This window comes from Microchirus variegatus (assembly GCF_963457635.1).
Source record: "Microchirus variegatus genome assembly, chromosome: 13".
In the NCBI taxonomy this organism is placed as follows: domain Eukaryota; kingdom Metazoa; phylum Chordata; class Actinopteri; order Pleuronectiformes; family Soleidae; genus Microchirus; species Microchirus variegatus.
The window spans coordinates 13,816,206-13,835,504 of record NC_139814.1 but is presented as its reverse complement, the minus strand read 5'-3'; the positions used below and the strand labels follow the sequence as shown (position 1 = coordinate 13,835,504).

At 43.4% G+C, this 19,299-nt stretch overlaps 2 protein-coding genes across 2 annotated transcripts in view; one reads left to right on the top strand and one right to left on the bottom strand.

The window, feature by feature from the left end:
- The window catches only part of tinagl1 (tubulointerstitial nephritis antigen-like 1), a 516,891-nt gene that overhangs the window by 167,066 nt on the left and 330,526 nt on the right, over window positions 1-19,299 (top strand). The gene's annotated exons all lie outside the window — the stretch shown is intronic.
- Window positions 1-19,299, bottom strand: part of runx1t1 (RUNX1 partner transcriptional co-repressor 1) — a gene marked incomplete at both ends in the record, with an annotated part of 56,807 nt that overhangs the window by 6,524 nt on the left and 30,984 nt on the right. Inside the window, 6 exons of the mRNA XM_083899497.1 lie at window positions 204-301; window positions 1,199-1,464; window positions 5,354-5,535; window positions 8,577-8,666; window positions 10,971-11,212; window positions 13,443-13,580. Of these exons, the coding sequence (XP_083755623.1) occupies window positions 204-301; window positions 1,199-1,464; window positions 5,354-5,535; window positions 8,577-8,666; window positions 10,971-11,212; window positions 13,443-13,580 (1,016 nt within the window). The remainder of the gene's footprint in view (window positions 1-203; window positions 302-1,198; window positions 1,465-5,353; window positions 5,536-8,576; window positions 8,667-10,970; window positions 11,213-13,442; window positions 13,581-19,299) is intronic.

Sequence of the window (19,299 nt, the reverse complement as noted above, 5' to 3'; positions counted from 1 at the left end):
CAAACATGCCCACCTCAACTCTTACAACGTTTTCACACACACAACACAGACTTTCACAACATGTCATTGTGGACCACAGTACAATGACATACGGTGTTCTCCAATTTCCATATGGATTAAAAAAGTGACTGAGATGAGGACTTTGACAAGCTGTTACTTACAGAGACAGAACTGTAGGGTATAGTAATAAAAAATGTTATTACTTTTCTTACATGGTCAAGGTGCTTCCACTCCTCAGCCCACTCTCTGTCCGTCAACCGATGGTCAATCACTTCCTCCTGCCTGGTCCCTGCATGCATACCTGTAAGACAGAAAAGAAGACAGACAGACAGACAAGAAGAGAGAGAAATAAAAAAGCATGAGGATCAATAATATAAGATAATATATTTGTTTACTTTCTCTCTGCATTCATTTCTTTCTACTTCTCCCTGAAGGCAGGACTGAAATGACTCGGCAGCTTCATCAAGAAGCCCTGTAAATTATGTCAAATGATTTAACAGGAACAAGGGCCTTTCTGCGTGGAGTTTGCATGTTCTCCCCGTCTGTGGGTGGGTTTTCTCCAGGTTCTCCGGTTTCCTCCCACAGTCCAAAAACATGCGATATGGGGATGAGGTAAATCGGTCACTCTAAATCCACCGTGGGTGTGAGAGTGTGAGTGAATGGTTGTTTGTCTCTATATGTGGCCCTGCGATGGACGGGCGAACTGTCCAGGGTGTACCCCGCCTATCGCCCAATGTCAGTCGAGATTGGTACAACACCCCCCGCGACCCTCTGGTGGAGGATAAAGCGGTAGATGATGGATGGATGGATGGATTTAAAAAGGGCGTTTCTGCATGGAGTTTGCATGTTCTCCCCGTCTGTGCGTGGGTTTTTCTCCAGGTTCTCCGGTTTCCTCCCACAGTCCAACAACATGCAACATGGGGATGAGGTAAATTGGACACTCTAAATTGACTGTACGTGTTGGAGTGAGTGGTTGTTTGTGTCTTTGTGTCCCTGTGATGGACTGGGAAATATCCAAGTTGTACCCCGCCTATCGCCCTATGTCAGCTGAGATTGGTACAGTGACCCTAAAGCAGTAGAACATGGATGTATCTAACAGTTGTCACTATAATATGACCCTATTCCATACAATATGATAAGCAACTGTCCCCATGTACTTACTCCTGCACACACACATCCACGCTATACACACACTCACCGATGGACCTGGCTCTCTCCCTGACCTCCCGATGATTGGAGGCCGAGTGTCTGTAGTTGTCTCTGTAGTGGTGGGCGATGGCCATGTCGTCCAGCCTGTAGTGCTGCGGCGGGAGCGGGCCCGGGGGGTGTGGCAGGCCGTTGGGTTGATAGGAGAGACCATTGGACGGGCTGAAGCGCTGGGCGGGGCTTATGGTGCAGGGCCGTTTGCTCGGGTGAACGTCCGGGTGCAGGGCGCCGTCTCGCTCGAAGCCATTTTCTTTGGTTCTGGGGTGGAGAAAGACAAGGATATGTTTTTGGGGTTTTTTGCATTTTATTGCTAATACGTGGAGCACAGTGTGCTAAAAGATGATTTATGGATTGCAAAATTGATATTTTTCAATGAACATGTACAATTACACAGTCACTGAATTAAAATACAGCGTTCAGCAGTGCTGTCGCTAAATACACCAGACTCCTCTGTCAAATATGGAGATTTTAGACATTTCCTTTGCTAAATGTTGGAGATTTACGCATGCTTTCAGGTGTTTTAAGTCTTTTTAACTGATCTACAGTTCGGCATTGTTCAAGTGACGACACTCTCGGACCAATCGATGGCTCATCTCAGCTGGAACCATCATCAGAGAAGGTACTAAAAGAAATCACCAGGCACCAGGTACGTCAAGCCGTGCCGAGGTCGTGCTAGAACTGTAGAGTGATGAAGATCTAACTGGATTGTTTGCTGTTGTTTAAAGGTGCATTATGTAATAAATATAAAGCAACTGGCCATAAAATCCTCCTAATATGTCACAGAGACTCAGGAATAATGTTCATATAACAAACTGAACTCGCCAACAACAACAGTACAGACAAAATATTTGCATTAAAAAAAAATATTTTGCAGACTGCAAATCATGTTTTGGCATGTGGCGCCACCTACCACCATCTACCAATAATTGCAGTCAGTAGAGTCTCAGCTGCCGGGCAACCACGGGTTGCCAGTTATGTCAGAAAACGAAACCTAAAAGACCTCGGTATTTTGAATTTGAATGTAGTAACGGTTTTTGGCCACATTCTTACATATGGCACCTTTAACACATTTCAACATATTCCTGTAGCAGTGACAAAGCACTGACAAATAACACAAGTTTTCTCGTGGCTCACTGGATGAGGAGAAAAGTAAAAGCATGTAAAAAGTTGGTGAGTTTTGTAAACATAGCCGATTCCAAAATTACTTGTTATTAATCACATACAAGAGCCACATGTAAAAAACAAAAGATCACAAGTGACCCTTTGTTCTTCAATTTATCCTCTGCACAGACAAAGGAACTTACATGAAAGACTTTCATTGAAAACATGTCCATTCATACAAAACACACACACACACACACATGCACGACTAACTCAAAACCTGAGTGTGTTTTCACATGAATTACACGCGTGCACACATTCATACTCGTACCTTCCAGGGAATCAGGTGAATTTTTGTCAGCCTGCTTCCAAAGATTAATGTGGCCAGGTGTGTTTGTGTGTGAGTGCATTTGTGCACACGTGTGTGTGTGTGTGTGTGTGTGTGTTCTTAGCTTTGTCAGTTCACAGTTAAATCTTGCCAACCTCCCCTGACTATCTGCAGTTTCCTCACTCCCTCGCGCTCTCTCTCCTCTTCCGTCTCCACCTCCCTCTCCGATGAACAGATTGAACTTCTTAATGAGCTGTTTTTATGGGCTCCTAATGCTCATCCACAGCTCTCCATATGCTCTTTCCCTCCATCCGTCCGTCTCTCCCTGCCTCCCTTGACTCATCCATCCATTCTTCTCTTTCTCTCTCTCTCTCCCCCCCCCACCAACCACACACACTCTTATCTCTCCAGCCTTGCTGCCACAACAACGCTCATATCTACAGGCACTGGAGTACACACACACACACACACACACACATAATCACAGTCACCTATACAATATAGTCATGTGTGCACATAATTTAGATACTTTGGATAAAAAAAACATACCTGGACATTTTATGAGTGTGTGGATGTGATGTGATAGGAAAGCACTATATATAGAAGCACAATATGAAGGGGTGAGTGTAGTCTAATAAGAGTGGCTGCAAAGACAAAAGAAGGTGCCTTGGTTTTAAAACTGTTTTTCTTTTCACAGTTATACAAACCCAACATTTCACACCGAATAACCCTTTTTTTTTTTTTTTCCTGGGGAGATGGATTCCGCTGTATGTGTTGCCTGGCATTAACAGAAGCATCTGACTCTGTCCAAGATTAATCAATTAGTGAGTGTGTGAACAGTGAAAAAAAATAAGGAAACCCAGAACAATGGGGTGCTTGGAATTGTGTTATTTTTTATTGTATTTCCATTGATGAAAATTAATTATAAGAAATCTTGATTTACCATTCAGGCAATAAAGTAAATATATCAGTAATTCTGCACTCACGGCTACAGTTAATAGAGAATTTGAAAAGACTACACTACATTTTTCTTGTGAAATTCCTGGTCTGGCTCCTACAAACAATGCTATTATTAAGAATGCATTTAATCGAATGCATTATTGTCTCCAATTAAAGATTCCTATTCAATTTCCAATGTTGTGAATGTGCTCCAATATGTGGCAATGCGGAGCATAGGTAAGCAGAAAGCAAAGGTGCTTAGCCAGCCGTATTGGTGCTGGAGCCTCATCTGTATGTGTTATCAGCCCATCTCCCTAGGTAGACACACACACACTGGAACACATACTGGAACACACACACACACACACACACACACACATAGGTGCACATACACGCAGCATCTTTACGATTTCACGCTGGTTTGAGAATTCCTGCACACACGCATTCACACAGACAGACACTCCTTTCTCACTGAATACAGACGCCCTATTACTTTCTCCACCTCCTCTCTCTACTTGTATTCTTTCTCTTTCTCACATTCACACACACACACACACTTCCCCTAAGCTCACTCCCCTATGCACCAGGCGGCCTGCAAATATGCATTAATATTGTGTTCAGCATTTTTGTCCCTCAGCAAATATAAAAATTACATTTCCCTCTCTCCTCTCCTGCCTGTATTAAAAAAAAAAAAGTTGGACCGAAGCAATTGCTCCTTATTCCACATTATGCTCATAGCACAGACACGCCCTTTGCAACAAATGCAAACAGCTCACTATTTGTAACTTATTAATGCCTGTTATTAGTGTTGCGTATAATTTGTGCATTATGATAGTATTACTCTAATTAGTTATTAGAACTAAAGTTGTGTTTTAGTCATATTGAAAACATTTAGGCCCCTGGGAACAAGCCACAGTCTTAACCAGGCACAAATGTGCAGCGACGATCTGGAAAGGGTTTGTGCTTGTTTTCTTTTCTGCTGCTGCGAGGGGAGACCGCGGCGGGGGCGGAGGAAGGACTGTACGTCGTTACAAGTGCTGTGTTCCTGTTCGTTTGTCCATGAGAGCAGGGAATAATAACCAGAGTCCGCAAAGACAACATGGTTGTGATGATTTGGCAGAGGGCTCTCTCACAACGTCCTGATATCAGAATCATACACGGCTCAGGAAGTGTCCGTACACATCTACGCTTTTCATTATGCCACAGCTGTCTTCTATCTTTGCGCCGTCCTCGGGATGTGGGTGTGTCTCTCTGTTGTGTTTGCGTGTATTAAGATCTACTCTCAAATCTGGTCTGCTACCCTCAGGAGCTGAGAGCTGACACGTCCGACGGAGCGCGTCACGAGGCCTGGAGATGCATTCTCATCCAAACTGTACATGAACACATGATCACACTACCTCGGCTTATGTCTGTGGATTAATTTAGGGAATTAAAGGTGCATTATGTGATAAATCTGAAGTAACTGGCCATAAAATCCTCCTAATATGTCACAGAGACTCAAGAATAATGTTCATATAACAAACTGAACTCACCAACAACAACAGTACAGACAAAATATTTGCATTAAATTATGTTTATGTATATCATTGCAGTCAGTAGGTCTCAGCTGCCGAGCAACCACGGGTTGCCATTTAAGTCAGAAAACGAAACCTAAAAGACCTCGGTATTTTGAATTTGAATGTAGTAACCGTTTTTGGCCACATTCTTACATATGGCACCTTTAAGAGAAACTACATCAAGATTCTCTCCAAAGTGGTTATAACTGTGGGATTCACCCACCTGTCTGGTGTCCTTCGCTTGCCGTTCTCGTTGACGTCGAGCAGGAGCTCAGACGAGTCGACAGGGGAGGTGGTGCTGGTGTCCAGGAGCAGCTGCTCATGCTGGGCCAGGTACTGAGCTGGGTTCTGCTTGGCCAGCCTGGCACAGTGCAGCAGCTCTCTCTGAAGAAGCGGAAGGTTGGCCTGAAAGAGAAACAGCGCAGAGTTAACTCGCTGAAACTTTTCTTGGTAACCTTTCAAAATAAATACAGTGTTGTTGTTTTTGATCAGTAATCTTCCTACTAAAATGTGATTTGTTTCCTTTTCTGCTAATTAAGGGAACAATTACAATAACTGAGAGCCAGAAAGTGAAGTGAAAACACAACATTGAACTTTGGAAATGAAATGCAACGTGCATTATTATTATTCGACATATTGGAAAATGCTAATTGTTTTTGACATGTTATCTTAAAAGACATCTGCATTTTTTTTCACACATAAAAACTCTACTATTCCTTCAAAAAATATCAAGGTCAAAATGCACATAAAATACGCCGTTGTAAGATAAAAGGCTTTTGAAAAGTCGTTTCCTTCCAAATCAACCAAATCTGAGGGAAACGCAGATCCATCTCTGCCCCCTGTTTGCTCATTACTGCTGAACCATGACCACTCCCTGTGATCAACACCTTCTCTATTGTCACAAATATACACTCCCCCCCCCCAGTCTCGGTCTGCTTTCTTGCGCGGAGTTGCAGGGTCATGCAGGTACGTGAGCATCATCTTCAAAGACGTGTGATGGGATGTGTTTTTGAAGCAAGAAGATGAAAGTGTTGCGTCAGGCGGGCTCAGAATGGGGAGTGGGGCTATTTTGACGAGAATCTTTTGATGGGGCCCGCATTGTAAGTTTTAAGTCTGATGCACTGTTTTCTTCTCAATAACATAATCTCTTGCTTATTTTCTACTTTACTTATTTCTCCCAGCTTTGTAATCCTCTGTAAGACTTCGTTCACACTTCGTCTTTTTTCCCCCCACATTAACTGATCATTTTCTCCCCGTGTGACGATTCAACCTCGTTTTTTGCCAAGTGCATGGAGAAAACAATACTTTAGTGGTATTTATGCTTCGTAATCAGACAAAAATCTCTCTCCAGTAAGTGGCTGTGGACGAAATGCCAAACACTGGCCTTCACTTTACCTGCCCAAGGTAATGGTCCGTTAATAGTTTATGGTCGTAATTACCCTCGGCCAAAAAAAAAAAGCATAAAACAGATTGCTTTGACCCCGGTGAACTCATCTTTCATTAATTAGAGGTCATACTAATTGCCAGAGATATGGGATGCATTAACAAAAAGACTGAGCTGAGTAATTTCGGACCGCTAAAGAAAACGGGATCATTTTTCAAATGATTAAGTACGGAGATTTGCTTTCCCTGTAGTTACGGTAACCAACACCTACTCGCAAAAAGAAGAACGATTCGAAGTTGTTTTCATTCGCCCGGCTGCAGCTAAAATCTGCTCGGGGTGATTTATTGTGAAAATGTCGGATGTGTCATTTTGTCAAATGGTGCCAAGAAACAATTCAGAATATGCCGTGTTCAGGATACGCAGCACTTCATCATTGTTCAGTTCTGTTTCTGTGTAATTCGCTGCAAGAGGAGAAAGAAGGTGACTTCATTTTTTTTTTGCACATCTATATCATCCTATTTCAATTATTTTCTGTCACTGCTCATTGCCTCCTTCCAGTAAAGAGTCCCAACCAATTTGTGGTTTAGTATATAGAGAAGGGGAAAGGAGCTGAGTGGGGCGGGTGAGTGAGTGAGGGAGGGAGGGAGGGGGAACTGGAAGGGTCGGCTCAGTCTAACATTAGTGTAATGAAAAACTCTGAGCCCTGACACGCATTGTTGCAGCTGTGCTTCGATGCACCTATAAAAGCTCCCCCTCCCCCCCAACACCTCCATCCACTCCCTGCTACCATATGGTAGCTGGCATTAAAGGCTCCGCAGTGAGAAGACACCAAAATTAGACTGGGGAGAGAGAGAGAGAGAGAGGCAGTGAAGGAGAAAAAAAAAAAAAAAAAAAAAGAGTTGCATCTTTGATTCTGCAGCCACGCCAGTGATACACTAACCATCTGGCGAAGGAGCGCAGAGGCGAAGACGAGGACTGACGGATGGACAGAAAACAGTAAATACGTTACCGAGAAAGATCAAACGAGAAGGTGAACGCCAAGAGAAAGAGATGATGACAACGAGCGGACGGGGCGGGGGGGGTGGAAGGATGGAAGAAAACGTCCCTGTTTGTGTTTGTTAACAGCCGGTAACGGCAGTTCTGCTGGGACCAGTTTGTGCTGCCCACATTCACACAGGACCTCAGTGACTAATATAATGTGGAGAATGTCACTTCACATACTAATTCACTCGTGCACACACACACCAACAAAATATATTCTGTGCAGTGCTGGGCGCGTTAACGTTGACGCCGTTAACCGCCGATATCGCGTTAACGAACGACGCCGTTTCCACGACGACTCGCCGTTAAAAGACGCGCGCGGTGTCGTGTTTTCGTGACTCCGGATTGTTAAAATGAGTCTGTAAAGTAACGCTAAACTTTAAAAACAGAGGCACACGCGCAGTTCGACTGTAGGCGCTCTAACGGCGCTAAAGGAGCTAATGCAGCTGTCGTCATGGAAACGCGCCGTGCGTTATTTCTAGTGCCCAGCACTAATAATCTGTGACTCAGACACAAACAGATACAGGTGGATAGATCAGGGAAAGAGAAATAAGAAGTGATCAAGAGGAAGGGGGCAGGGAAATCAAAAGGACAAACGTGCGACTACTTGACACAAAATGGCCACTATTTCACCTGTAGACGAGAAGGATAAAACGGGAGAGTCCCTCTTCATTTCTATGGAATAAAACGAGGTGAACGGAACACGACGACCGGTGACAAGTTGCACATAAAAGAGAACGTTGTCTGCGTGTGATTGTATGACTGATGTGTGTGTGTGTGTGTGTGTGTGTGTGTGTGTGTGTGTGTAGGTGGAAAAAGAACAAGAGGAAAATGAGGATGAATTTTGTTGGAAGAGAGAACAAGATTTAATAAAAAAATAAATAAAAAAAAAGGAATAAAGAACATTCGTGTGCTCGTCTCGATCTACGCAGGATAAATGTTTTCCAGATTTGTTTGCTGAGGCAGAGCGGAAGGGAGGCAGACCAACTCTTCTGTAGTAATCGTATATTTGAATGCTTACCTTCAGAAAGGGGATGACAAAAGGTCGCAGGGGGAAGTTGGTGGCTTCTTGGAGCTTGGAGTGAAATTCTTCTATGGTTAGCGTGGAATTCTGGAGCAGAGAGAGAGAGAGAGAGAGAGAGAGAGAGAGAGAGAGAGAGAGAGAGAGAGACAGTGAGAAAACACATGAATCCATGTGGAAGGCATTAAGCTATAATATTACTTATTGGAAGCTGAGCTATATCCTGGCCTGCAGTGAATGTTTTGGGTTTTTGTAATAGGAAGCACATGTGCGGGCCGCGGTGAAAAGAGCCACAGAAAGCAAAAGACACACATCTGCTTCAATTAACAAAACAAATACACTTTAAGGAGTCACATCATCAGGAATATTGCTGGTTTTTTTTAACAATGGGCTTGAATATGAATGCTGGGGAAGACGTTTTGTTAACCCTTTAACGCACTTTGCATTAACGTAATTACGCGACGTCATGTGCTATCAGAAAAAAATCCAATGTTTTTTTGTTTTTTTTATTTAACATGTGAAATCTGGTGTTCATGTACAACTACATGAAATTTGAAAATTGTTAACATGCAGTAAATTGTAAATAATTGCCAGATATTGAAAGTTATTCTGGAAAAATTGACATTTTATGGTTAAAATAAGCAAAAAAAGTCCAGACATTTTGAGGTTTTTTTTCTTCATTTTCCTGTCCAATGCAATGACATATCTATATATATATATATATATCTTTTTGTTGTTGTTGTTGTACACACATGCATGTTATGCATGAACCTGTCATACAGTGGTTCTGACTGAACAACTGTCTGCCTCTTATCACAGAGCAGATAAGACCAAGGTGAGTTTTAGAGACACAAAGAGTGGGCTGTGTTTATTTTTCGAGGGCATTTTTCCACAAAGTGACTTAGACATTTCAGTTTGTAAATCCCACACCCAAACAAAGTCTGGCCTGCACTTTTGTCCCCCCCCCCCTTTTCTGTGATGCATAATAATGGCTGCCAAGACAGCAATAACACTATTTTTAATTTCCAACACCAAGTATGTCCAAGATGCAGAGAAAGAGTAAAAAGAAAAAAGTGGTGAGCATACACGTGGGAGAAGAAATCGGCTACATAAACAGCAAAAAACACAAACAAGGAGGAGGAATCAAGTGAGACCAGGAACATAAAAAGGCGGCAGATATTATTTTTCCTCCCTGCACTCTCTCTGCTTTATTTCCCAGACCTGAATTTTGTTACATTCAGCCTTACATCTGTTCGCCCAGATTGCGCAGGGGCTGTACTTGACAGCTAGTGAAACCTCCCGAGTCTCTCTCTCTCTGCCTCTCACCAGCACACAAACCAGCTAATTAACAGTGTCACTCTTTTCAATAAGGCAGGGGGAGGGACAGAGAGACAGAGAGGGAAGATAGAGAGATATGGGAGGTGGTGGGTGGTGGGGGTTTGTAAGCCAAAAGGACACAGGAGAGACATGTGCGTATGTAGACGGTGAGAAAAATAAACACAGTGAAGCCAAAAGGAGGCTATGCTCTGTGTGGCTAATTAAAAAAATATATAGAAAAAAATCCTCCGCCTTCTCTTTTCTGCACAACATTCAATCACTATTTCTGTATTCCCCTGCTCATTATGCACAAAAAAAAACTTCTCAGATCACACAGACGTGTAGTACATGAAGAATTCCGTTTGCCTTTCATACGTTTTTTTAATTTCGATTTGTGCAGGATTAACTTGTATTTAGCCGGGTTTTTTTTTTACAAAAGGCCAAGGCGTATTCTTAGTATTGTGTTTGTATCATATTTATTACAATTATGAAACTGTAAAGTCCCGTTAAGTTCTCGGGAATGCTAAATAAGAAGCTTAATCTGTATTACCATGTGCCCGTAGTTTTGTGTTTTTCCTTTTTTAAAAATGAAAGTAATGTAGTTAAACCCAGCGTGGATCAGCTGTTTGCAGTCAACAACATACTTTCAGTGTTTTGTCTGGCACTCAAGTGCAGCAAAGCACTAATGGATTTAAAGATTAAAAAAAAAAAAAAAACTCTCCAGGTGTTTATTTAACACTTACGCCTGAAGGACCAGATGTGCAAGGTGTTTTTTTTTTTTTTTTTTTTTTCTTCCAAATGTAAAATAACAAAAATACCTTTCAAATAAATCCTGCTTGGATTTTCATGACCAGTGATATATACGCACTTGAAAGTTATTCCATTCTTTGTCTCGACTAATCTGACACCATTTAAACGCTGCGTGAAGTAAATCATTTTCCATGTGGTTCTTCAGGTATGCTGAAGAAAGTATTATCCTCCTAATTGGTTCACTTAGCGCTGGTGTCAGCTTCCTCTCTGCGGGCCCTTTGAACTACAGCACACACACACACACACACACACACAGCGGCCACTCACCACTAGTCCTAGCACTAACGTGCGGACCCGCTCGCCGATCTCAGGTGAGATGTCGTTGCCAAACTGCTGCAGAGTGGTGAGAAAGCGCTTGAGCTTGCTGAGCTGCCGGGCGCCACAGGCCGGCGGCAGCTGCTGGTTGGCCAGTGAGGACGAGGAGGAGGAGCTGGGGCCGTTGCTGTAGCCGTTGGGAGGAGACGGCGCGCCGTTGAGCGCCGTCGGAGAGTGGCTACTGCCGTTCGTTACTGCAAAGGAGACGAGAAACAGGAGCATGTTTTTTGGGTCAATGCGATTTTCCGTGGAAACACAAGTGTGTTGTGGAAAAGCAACACCACCGCGTTCCCCGCTCGCTGCGTACGATATCCCCTAAAAATAACTCCTGATTGTACCGTTAACAATCCCCAGGAAAATGGAACAACGTAGGTCAGCTTTCACGGAGACCAAACCACTGATTTCAAATGATTTACACCCCCCCTCCCCCCCCTCCTCCCCGAAAAACATTCACAAGACTCAACATTTGTTTCCAATCATGGCAAGTTTTCGTTTGATCCTTTGCGGCATCCTCTCATAAAAAAAACATATTTCTACATTTGGAGACATGTTGCCTCTCTCCACCTCCTTCTCCCTTTTCCCCTTTTCTCTACAGTCTAAACAAGCACGACAGTGTGACCCCCCGTCTTGCCAGAGAGCATGGGAGCAGAGTGTGTGTGTGTGTAAGTGTGTGTGTGTGTGTCTTCAGGGGAGTTGGTGTACAAAGAAATACAAGGCGGCATAAAGCTTTCTCTCTAATGAGATTAGGTTTTGACTAGCAATCCACTCACTCCCCCTCTGGCCGGCGTCCAAAGCCGCCACCATAAAGAGAGGAGAGAGAGACGAGATACTCAAACTGCATCTGGTAACAATTACGTCGGGGTGGAAATCAAAGCATACTGCTTTGTTAAAACCTTTGGCATGCGTAATGAGAGAGCTGGGCCATTCCTCTCTCATCGCACGGAAGCCCCAGCATTAATTGTGGAGTGTGAGCGTTTGCAAGGAAAGAGAGAGACAGTTACAAAGACAGAGAGGGGAGGGAGGGGGGGGGGAGGAGTAGCAACCAGAGACTAAGGAAGGGTACGCAAGAGACTGAAAGAGAACAAAATAATGCCTTTGTTGCAGGAAAACCAGCGCTATAAGCATTTTGAACCACAGGGTCTTTGATTCTTTGATTCTAGTGCTCTTCATACAAGTGGTTAAGTATGCACTTGTAAGTGAATACTAGGGTGTAATTTGCCCGTCACAGGCGACGTGCGCATCGTGGCAAAGCTCCAAGGGTTTGTAAGCGCGGGCGTTAATGAACTTGTTGAGGGAGTTGTGGGGAAACGGCTGCAATTTGGAGACGCGCGGCGCAAAACTTGTTAAGGAGGTCGCGCGATCGTTGTTTTGATTTCAACCGCTTCAGCCGTTGAATATTAACGTCTACTTTGCATGCGGCTAACACGCTGTCTTTTTTTTTTTTGCAAATTACTGTACATTTCCACACAACAGCGGATTTAGTCGGTGGGAACGCGGAACTGAGACACCACATATTTTCCCAATTAATCAATTCCCACCTTAATTAACAGCAGCAGAGCTGTTAGCCGAGGGCGGATGATTATGTATACAGAGACCAAGGCTCTCCTCCATGGTAAGTGACAAAAGCACTTTGTTAGAAGTTATGGAAAGATGGTGGTTGTGCTCAAATGTAAATTAGTTTTTTTTCCCCCCCATTTTAATCATTTCCTGAGGGGCCGAACATAACTAGGAACATGCGAGATCAGACACGTACTGTAGGTGAGACGCAAATCCACAGTGAACAAGTAAGCCACACGCGTTAATTAATAAAATAAATGTAATCTGGTTGTCGTGTGCTCCCTGTTACAGTTTAACGGAACAGAAACACAATATTTGTAGGCCACACAGCTGGTGCACATGTGTATCTGCTCTGTGCGAGTGTTTTGCTTGTGTGTTAATTTGGAGATAATCTGCAGTGATGTGACCACACTGATATACCCCCCCATCACTTTTGAATTGATTTATAGTTGAGCCTCATCATTGCTATTATTTCGACATGAAATAAAACAAATATAACTGTGTTTCCACCGGTGCAGGAAACCTGACAGTTAAAAGTGGAGCTGCAACTAACGATTATTTCCTTAATCGATTCATCTGTCGATTATTTTCTTGATTAATCGTTAAAAAAAAATGTTGATCAGTGTTTGTCAAACCTGGAAATGACGATGTTCTCGAATGTCTTGTTTTGTCCACAAACCAAAATGATTCACTTTTAATGATTTCTTTGTTATGTGGAGCAAAGAAACGAAGAAAATATTCACATTGAAGAAGCTAAAACAATCAGAAATCTTGTTTTAATCATGAAAAAAGCTTCAAACCAGTATGGAATAGTTGAATAAAAAACCAATTAATCTGTAATATGTTAATAAATCTGGCTCCACTTACAAGTGGTGGGGGTGTAGGAGCTGTTGCGTGGTGCTCCCTGTGTGCTGGGTGGGGGCGGCATGGTAGGCGGGGTCAACCTGGACTGTGTCTTGACGTCCGCAGGTGAGTCGGGCATGGTGGAGCGCTTCCCAGTGCGATCTGGAAACAGGAAGAAGAAGAAGAAGAAGGAAAAGATTATAGTAACAACGTACGGTTCAAGGCAACACATTAAACATCTGCGCAACACAGAGCAACATCACAAATGTTGCACAGTGGCAGTGACTTCATTCGATAAGCGCCATTTGTGAGGTGCGTTCGACATTCTCGACGTGGAAATCGATGGCTCGCCACCGCCGCCGCGCGTCCTGCCACAATGACGCTGACGCCTTATGCCGAGACTGTCAAACAAGAAACGAGAGGAAGGGGAAGACTCGCAGACTCGCAGACAGATGCCCGAGAGAGCAGCGTTAAATCTGCAGCGAGTGCGAGTCTCATTCCACCACCATCTGTGCCATCCTGCATGCCTGCTGTATAGAACGGCAACAGAACGCCCCTCCCTGCCCGGCTAACGACTGCAGTGCTCATTACACACACACACACACACACACACACACACACACACACACACACACACACACACACACACACACACACATACACACACACACACACACACACACACACACACACACACACACACACACACACTGCCCTAATGCTTGTATCTCTGGATACTTTAGTCACATCTGTTCAGAAAAGGAACACTGCAGACGGCCAACGAGTCAGTCAACTCTTCCCAGACACAAACTCTTCAGACTTCTGTCTCCTCGTAAGATAAAACATCAAAAAAACACGTTCTGTGATTGCATGACCTCTGTGATTTCGCCGTGAAAACGACCGCACGGTATAGCGTGTGCATGACACCGGCGCCAGGACGCTATCGGAAGTCTTGCACATCGCGTGAGGGCCGAGCACCAGACTGAGCGCGATAAGCTCCGCAACTTCTCCCCGCAGTAGTACGGGTAAGTGTCGAGCCGATCACTGAGTCAACAGACTGTTATCGAGTGTCTCTGTGGCACATTGTTATAAAAGATTTGGCAGGGGTGGAGGAGAGGGAAGGGAGGAGCTGCAAAAGAAACAAAAGCACTATCTACATTGGAAACATACACAGCACACAGTTCTGATCACTGAAAGCACACAAAGAGTCAAGCAACTAAATAACACGCGGTAAACGTTAAACGCGCTCCTCTGTGCCGACTGTTTGCATCCGCGACGCCAAGTTTAGATAAAAACTAAAAGAGAAATGGGTGAGACAGGATGGTCTAAGCCTGTTAGCGAGGCCCTCGTCTCAGTTAGCACTTGCTGCTGCTGCTGATGTGCACTGTGACTAAGTCGCTTAGTTACACCAGCTTTGCTTCAGCAGCCGGGACGAGTGAGAGACGGAGTTGTCACTGAGAGTCTGAACGGGAGCTGGTGATCCACGGCCCGCATCTCTGAAGTCAACATTTTTAGGTTGCTTTAGTTTTCTTCCACAGACAAAAAGCGTCATCATGTCCAGGAAAAGTAAGGTGTATCGTAAGCTTTAATCGTCTACAATGATGCGCCGCAATAAACTAATCCAACCGTACTCAAACACCTCGCTGACCCTTGCTTCTCCCTTCTATTTGTACCTCTCAGACCATGAGCTAGGAGGGGTTCGACTGGACCCACTTCCGCCAGTGTGGGTGAATCTTAGGATGAAGACTTGAGTGCCAGAACACAACAGACCATGAAGGTACAAGTTTAAACATTAGTTGGATCCAGTTCTGGTTGATTCATTCAAATCTAGGCTCTTGATCCATTGCATCCGTCCATCTTCTACCACTTTACCGCCTCTCTTCTTTTTTTCCTTTTGCGTTTCCATTCCCTAATTTATAAGCTAAAGCTTCCAATATATTTAGAGATACGACCACTTTTTTCCTCCACATGAGGGTCGCGCTGGTGCCAATCCCAGCTGACATAGAGCAAAATGCGGGGTACACCCTGGAAAATTCCAATTCCAATCTTAACCCTCAAGCTCAACCCTTAATCTTAACTGGCCCTCAAAACCAAGTGTTGAGGGTTATTGACAAAAGATCTTAAAATAAAAATAAATATTACGCAACAACAACGTAAGTAATCCATAAAATTTGCCTAAACTAAGATAATACAATGGTTTCCATAATTTTTATATCTCTATCAACAAAGAGTAAGCTACTTAATTTGTAGCGTACTCGTTTTGCTGCTTTCGGCGCCATCTTTGTTATGTCAAAACACGCAATGCATTCTGGGTAGCCCTTGCTCCCAAGGGTGGTCTCGGAAAATCTCAATATTGAGGGCGATACAGCCCTTAAACTCGCCCCTCAACTTAATTTTTCTGAGAATCGGGACAGCACTTGCACTAGCGGGAGCGTGCATTTTTGAGATTGAGGGTTAAGATTAAGGGTTAAGCAAGGAATTGGAATTCACCCTAACAACCATTCACTAACGCTTGGCTTTTGGAAGTCCATCACTAAACTGTTGCCTTAGAACAACAAAGCCCAGGTTCATTCTTCCCATGTGTGAGCGTAGGTTTTCTCTGGGCACATCAGTTTTTCTCGCACAGTTAATTGGATAATCTAAATTGGCCGTAGGTGTGAATGTGAGAGCGAACGGCTGCTCGTCTCTGTACGTTGGTTTTATCTCCTTTTACCTCTAAATCAGCAGGGATTGCTCCCCCGTGACCCTCATGTGGAGGATGAAAGTCACCAGACAGTGAATGAATGAAAAGGTATATCTCTACATAATACTGCTAAGCTTTAGCTGAGAAATGAGGGAATGAAACACAAAGGGAAAAATTGCAGGAGAGGGGCATGAATGGGCTCGTGAGTGGAGATTGATGGAGGAAAAAAAAAAAAGCTGACTGATTAGAAAAGCAGAGAATGGAGAAACGAAGGTGAAAGACGAGTCAATATAAAGGAGCGACGGGCAGAACAGGGCGACTGTCTAATGCTTTAACTGTGTGTCGTGTCCACTCTGCTGCACTTCTTCCTCCCTCTCTACATTTTTTCCAAACACACACACACACATACACACACACACATACACTCTCCATCCTTCCAACCTGGCCAGACACAGAAAGGTTTACTACTCTAATTTCACCACAGTTAAAAAAAAAAAAAAAAGAGAAGTCTGGATCTTACTATTTATTTTATAAACTCGGACTATAGCGCAGTAGTTGGAGGAAACATATAGTCTTACCTCTGGCTGCCAGCTATCATATCCTGTATGCCTGCCTAAAATATGATCTATGAAAATACATGGTCATTAAAGGAGATGGCCAGGTGACAGGGGCCCGAAGGTAATTCATCATTTTCCAGTCAAACACAAAGACCTTATATGTATGTGTACACTTAACAAGGCCGAGTTAAATTCAGAAAAAGTCGCCGTATCACACATGGTTGCACTTACTCCATTTTAACTGATCTTTGAGCTCATGCTTTTCCACTATTTTTTTGTGTATTGCTTTTTCTAATTGTGTGGTCATTTTTTGGCCCAGTGGACGCAATCCATTATTAGGTAACATGACGTCATTTTGAGGATCCAAATTTTTTATAATTACCGTAATCCATGAGGCGAGATTAGGAAATGGAACAGTGTAAGGCACGTATCGACCAAGGTTAGCTGTACACAGATTAACCCTTTAAGGTATGCACCAAGAAAAAATCAAAGGAAAAATTATTTCTTTGCATTTTTTATTATTTTATTTACTTATGATAACCATAATGACAATCAATATATATGTATATATTTTTTTTCTTTTCTCAATATTAGACCCTACAGTATTTCAGATGCAGGCCTCTACCGAACGGTTGAGATGTCTGTTCATAATAAACCTGGTAAGTAAAGTACAACATTCACAACATTCACAACATTCCCAAGCCACATTAAGTGTTAGTGAGTTCAGCTTGATGCATTTTTCAATAACATAGAGTAACTTAAAGTGTGGTCCACCAAATGGTTGCGAAGTACCTTTAAGGGTTAAAGAAAATGACAATTATTCCTTTAGGCGTGATTTAAAAAAAGAAACCTTTGTAAAAAAACACCTTTCAAAGTAACTTAAGAAGGAATAAGCAACACCAAGTCTGGACTCAAGATCCACCTGAACTCCCGCGTGGACCCTGCGGCAATATGAAAAAGATGAGGTTTGGTTACAGCCTCGTAATTGGGGATTAACACCTGGGTCAGTTTATCGTCGGATGGCAGTCGTCGGGGTAGAGCTGAGAGAAACGTAAACCCAGAAAGCATTTTTGAAACTCATCCGCAATCCCTCAGGAGAGGAAGATGAGGGATAAAGAATGAATTAGTGTGAAATTCAGGCACAGAGCAAACACACACACACACACACACACACCTACAGGCAACACATTCTCTCCCTCTCTGCACTCATATACACACACAAGCCCACGCATACTTCTGTGATTATAAACACCATCTTCTCTGTTTCTGATTTGATTGAGGGCCTTGCAAAGCATATGAGCAGGGGAAGAAAAAAAAAAAAAAAATCAATGGCTTCATACTAACCAACAAGGGCTGCACCCAACCATTCACTCAGCAATTACTATGCCACTTGAATCAATAGCGATGCTGCCTCCACAAAGTAATTTATCCTCTTTTGGGGGAGAAAAAACATCTTACAGTTGAAGCACATTATTTAAAACACTCAGCCAGGGCTGTGTATTCATTTTTCATGAATACAAGTGTGACACACGTGCATGTACGTTAAAACGCTTTTGCAACTGTCAGACGAGCCTCACTTTTATTACACGGCAAAGGAGCGCGGGGCCGAAACAACAGCAAGCGACTTCATGCATAATTCAAATAAAATAAAAAAACAAACATGCATTCTTAAACAACCTTGAAAACAAAGTCGGGGCGTCTCCTCCAGCCTAACGCACCGGTTAAAAGTTAATGGCTGGACTTAAATGAACATCTAGTGTCCATTTATTAGCCGCGCTGCTGCCCCATCAGTTGCATATTGCAGTCAATGCAGCGGATCTGCGGCCAACCGTTTGGAGTGTATTCCAGAACAGGACAGATATCGACGTGCGGAGCTTTAATGGAAAGAAGGGGGGGAGGGGGGGAGGGGGGAGGGGGGGAGGGGGGAGGGGGGGGGAGAAAGCTGATGAGTGCTTTGACTTTGTCTAACTCACTTTACGACGACTCAGAAGTGCTGCTGTCCGGGATTTAATGGATTGAAGAGGCAGCGACTCGCACTAAAGAAACAGAACAGCGTTCCGCGTGTGTGCGCGGATTCATCGGCGCTCTCCACGCAGACTCAAGAGCAAAAAAAAAAGACAACTGATGGTGGCCTTTTCCACAGACGACAATGACTGAAGCCACGGTGAAGTGGTTTCATGTCAAGCACCGCGCGAAGGAGCTCTTAGTGTAAATATTAGTCAAACACTTAAGAAAAAGCAGGGATTCTTCACCCAGCTCTCTTATTATACACGCGTGGATGTTAATTATAACGATATCTGACTGAGTTTTGTGCTCCCCATAGATTTGTACAAACAAAGTCAGGATTACACTAATAGCAGAGTCTTGTAAGCCCCGAGCACAGAGAGAAATCTTATTTTTAAATCCACACACACTTTTTAAAAAAAAAAAAGAAAAAAAAATCTGGATTCTTTCTAATTTAATTTAATTTGCACCATTTCTTGGCAAACAGTGCGAGGTCCCAGTGCATGACACGTCGCATGTGATGTTGAGCTGTGAGCGGTGATGTTCGTCTCTCACACTGTCTCATTTTAAATGTTTTTTCCAAAAGAATGTAGAAAAGTTTTTTCCGCCATATTTCACATTAAAAAGGTTAAAGGTG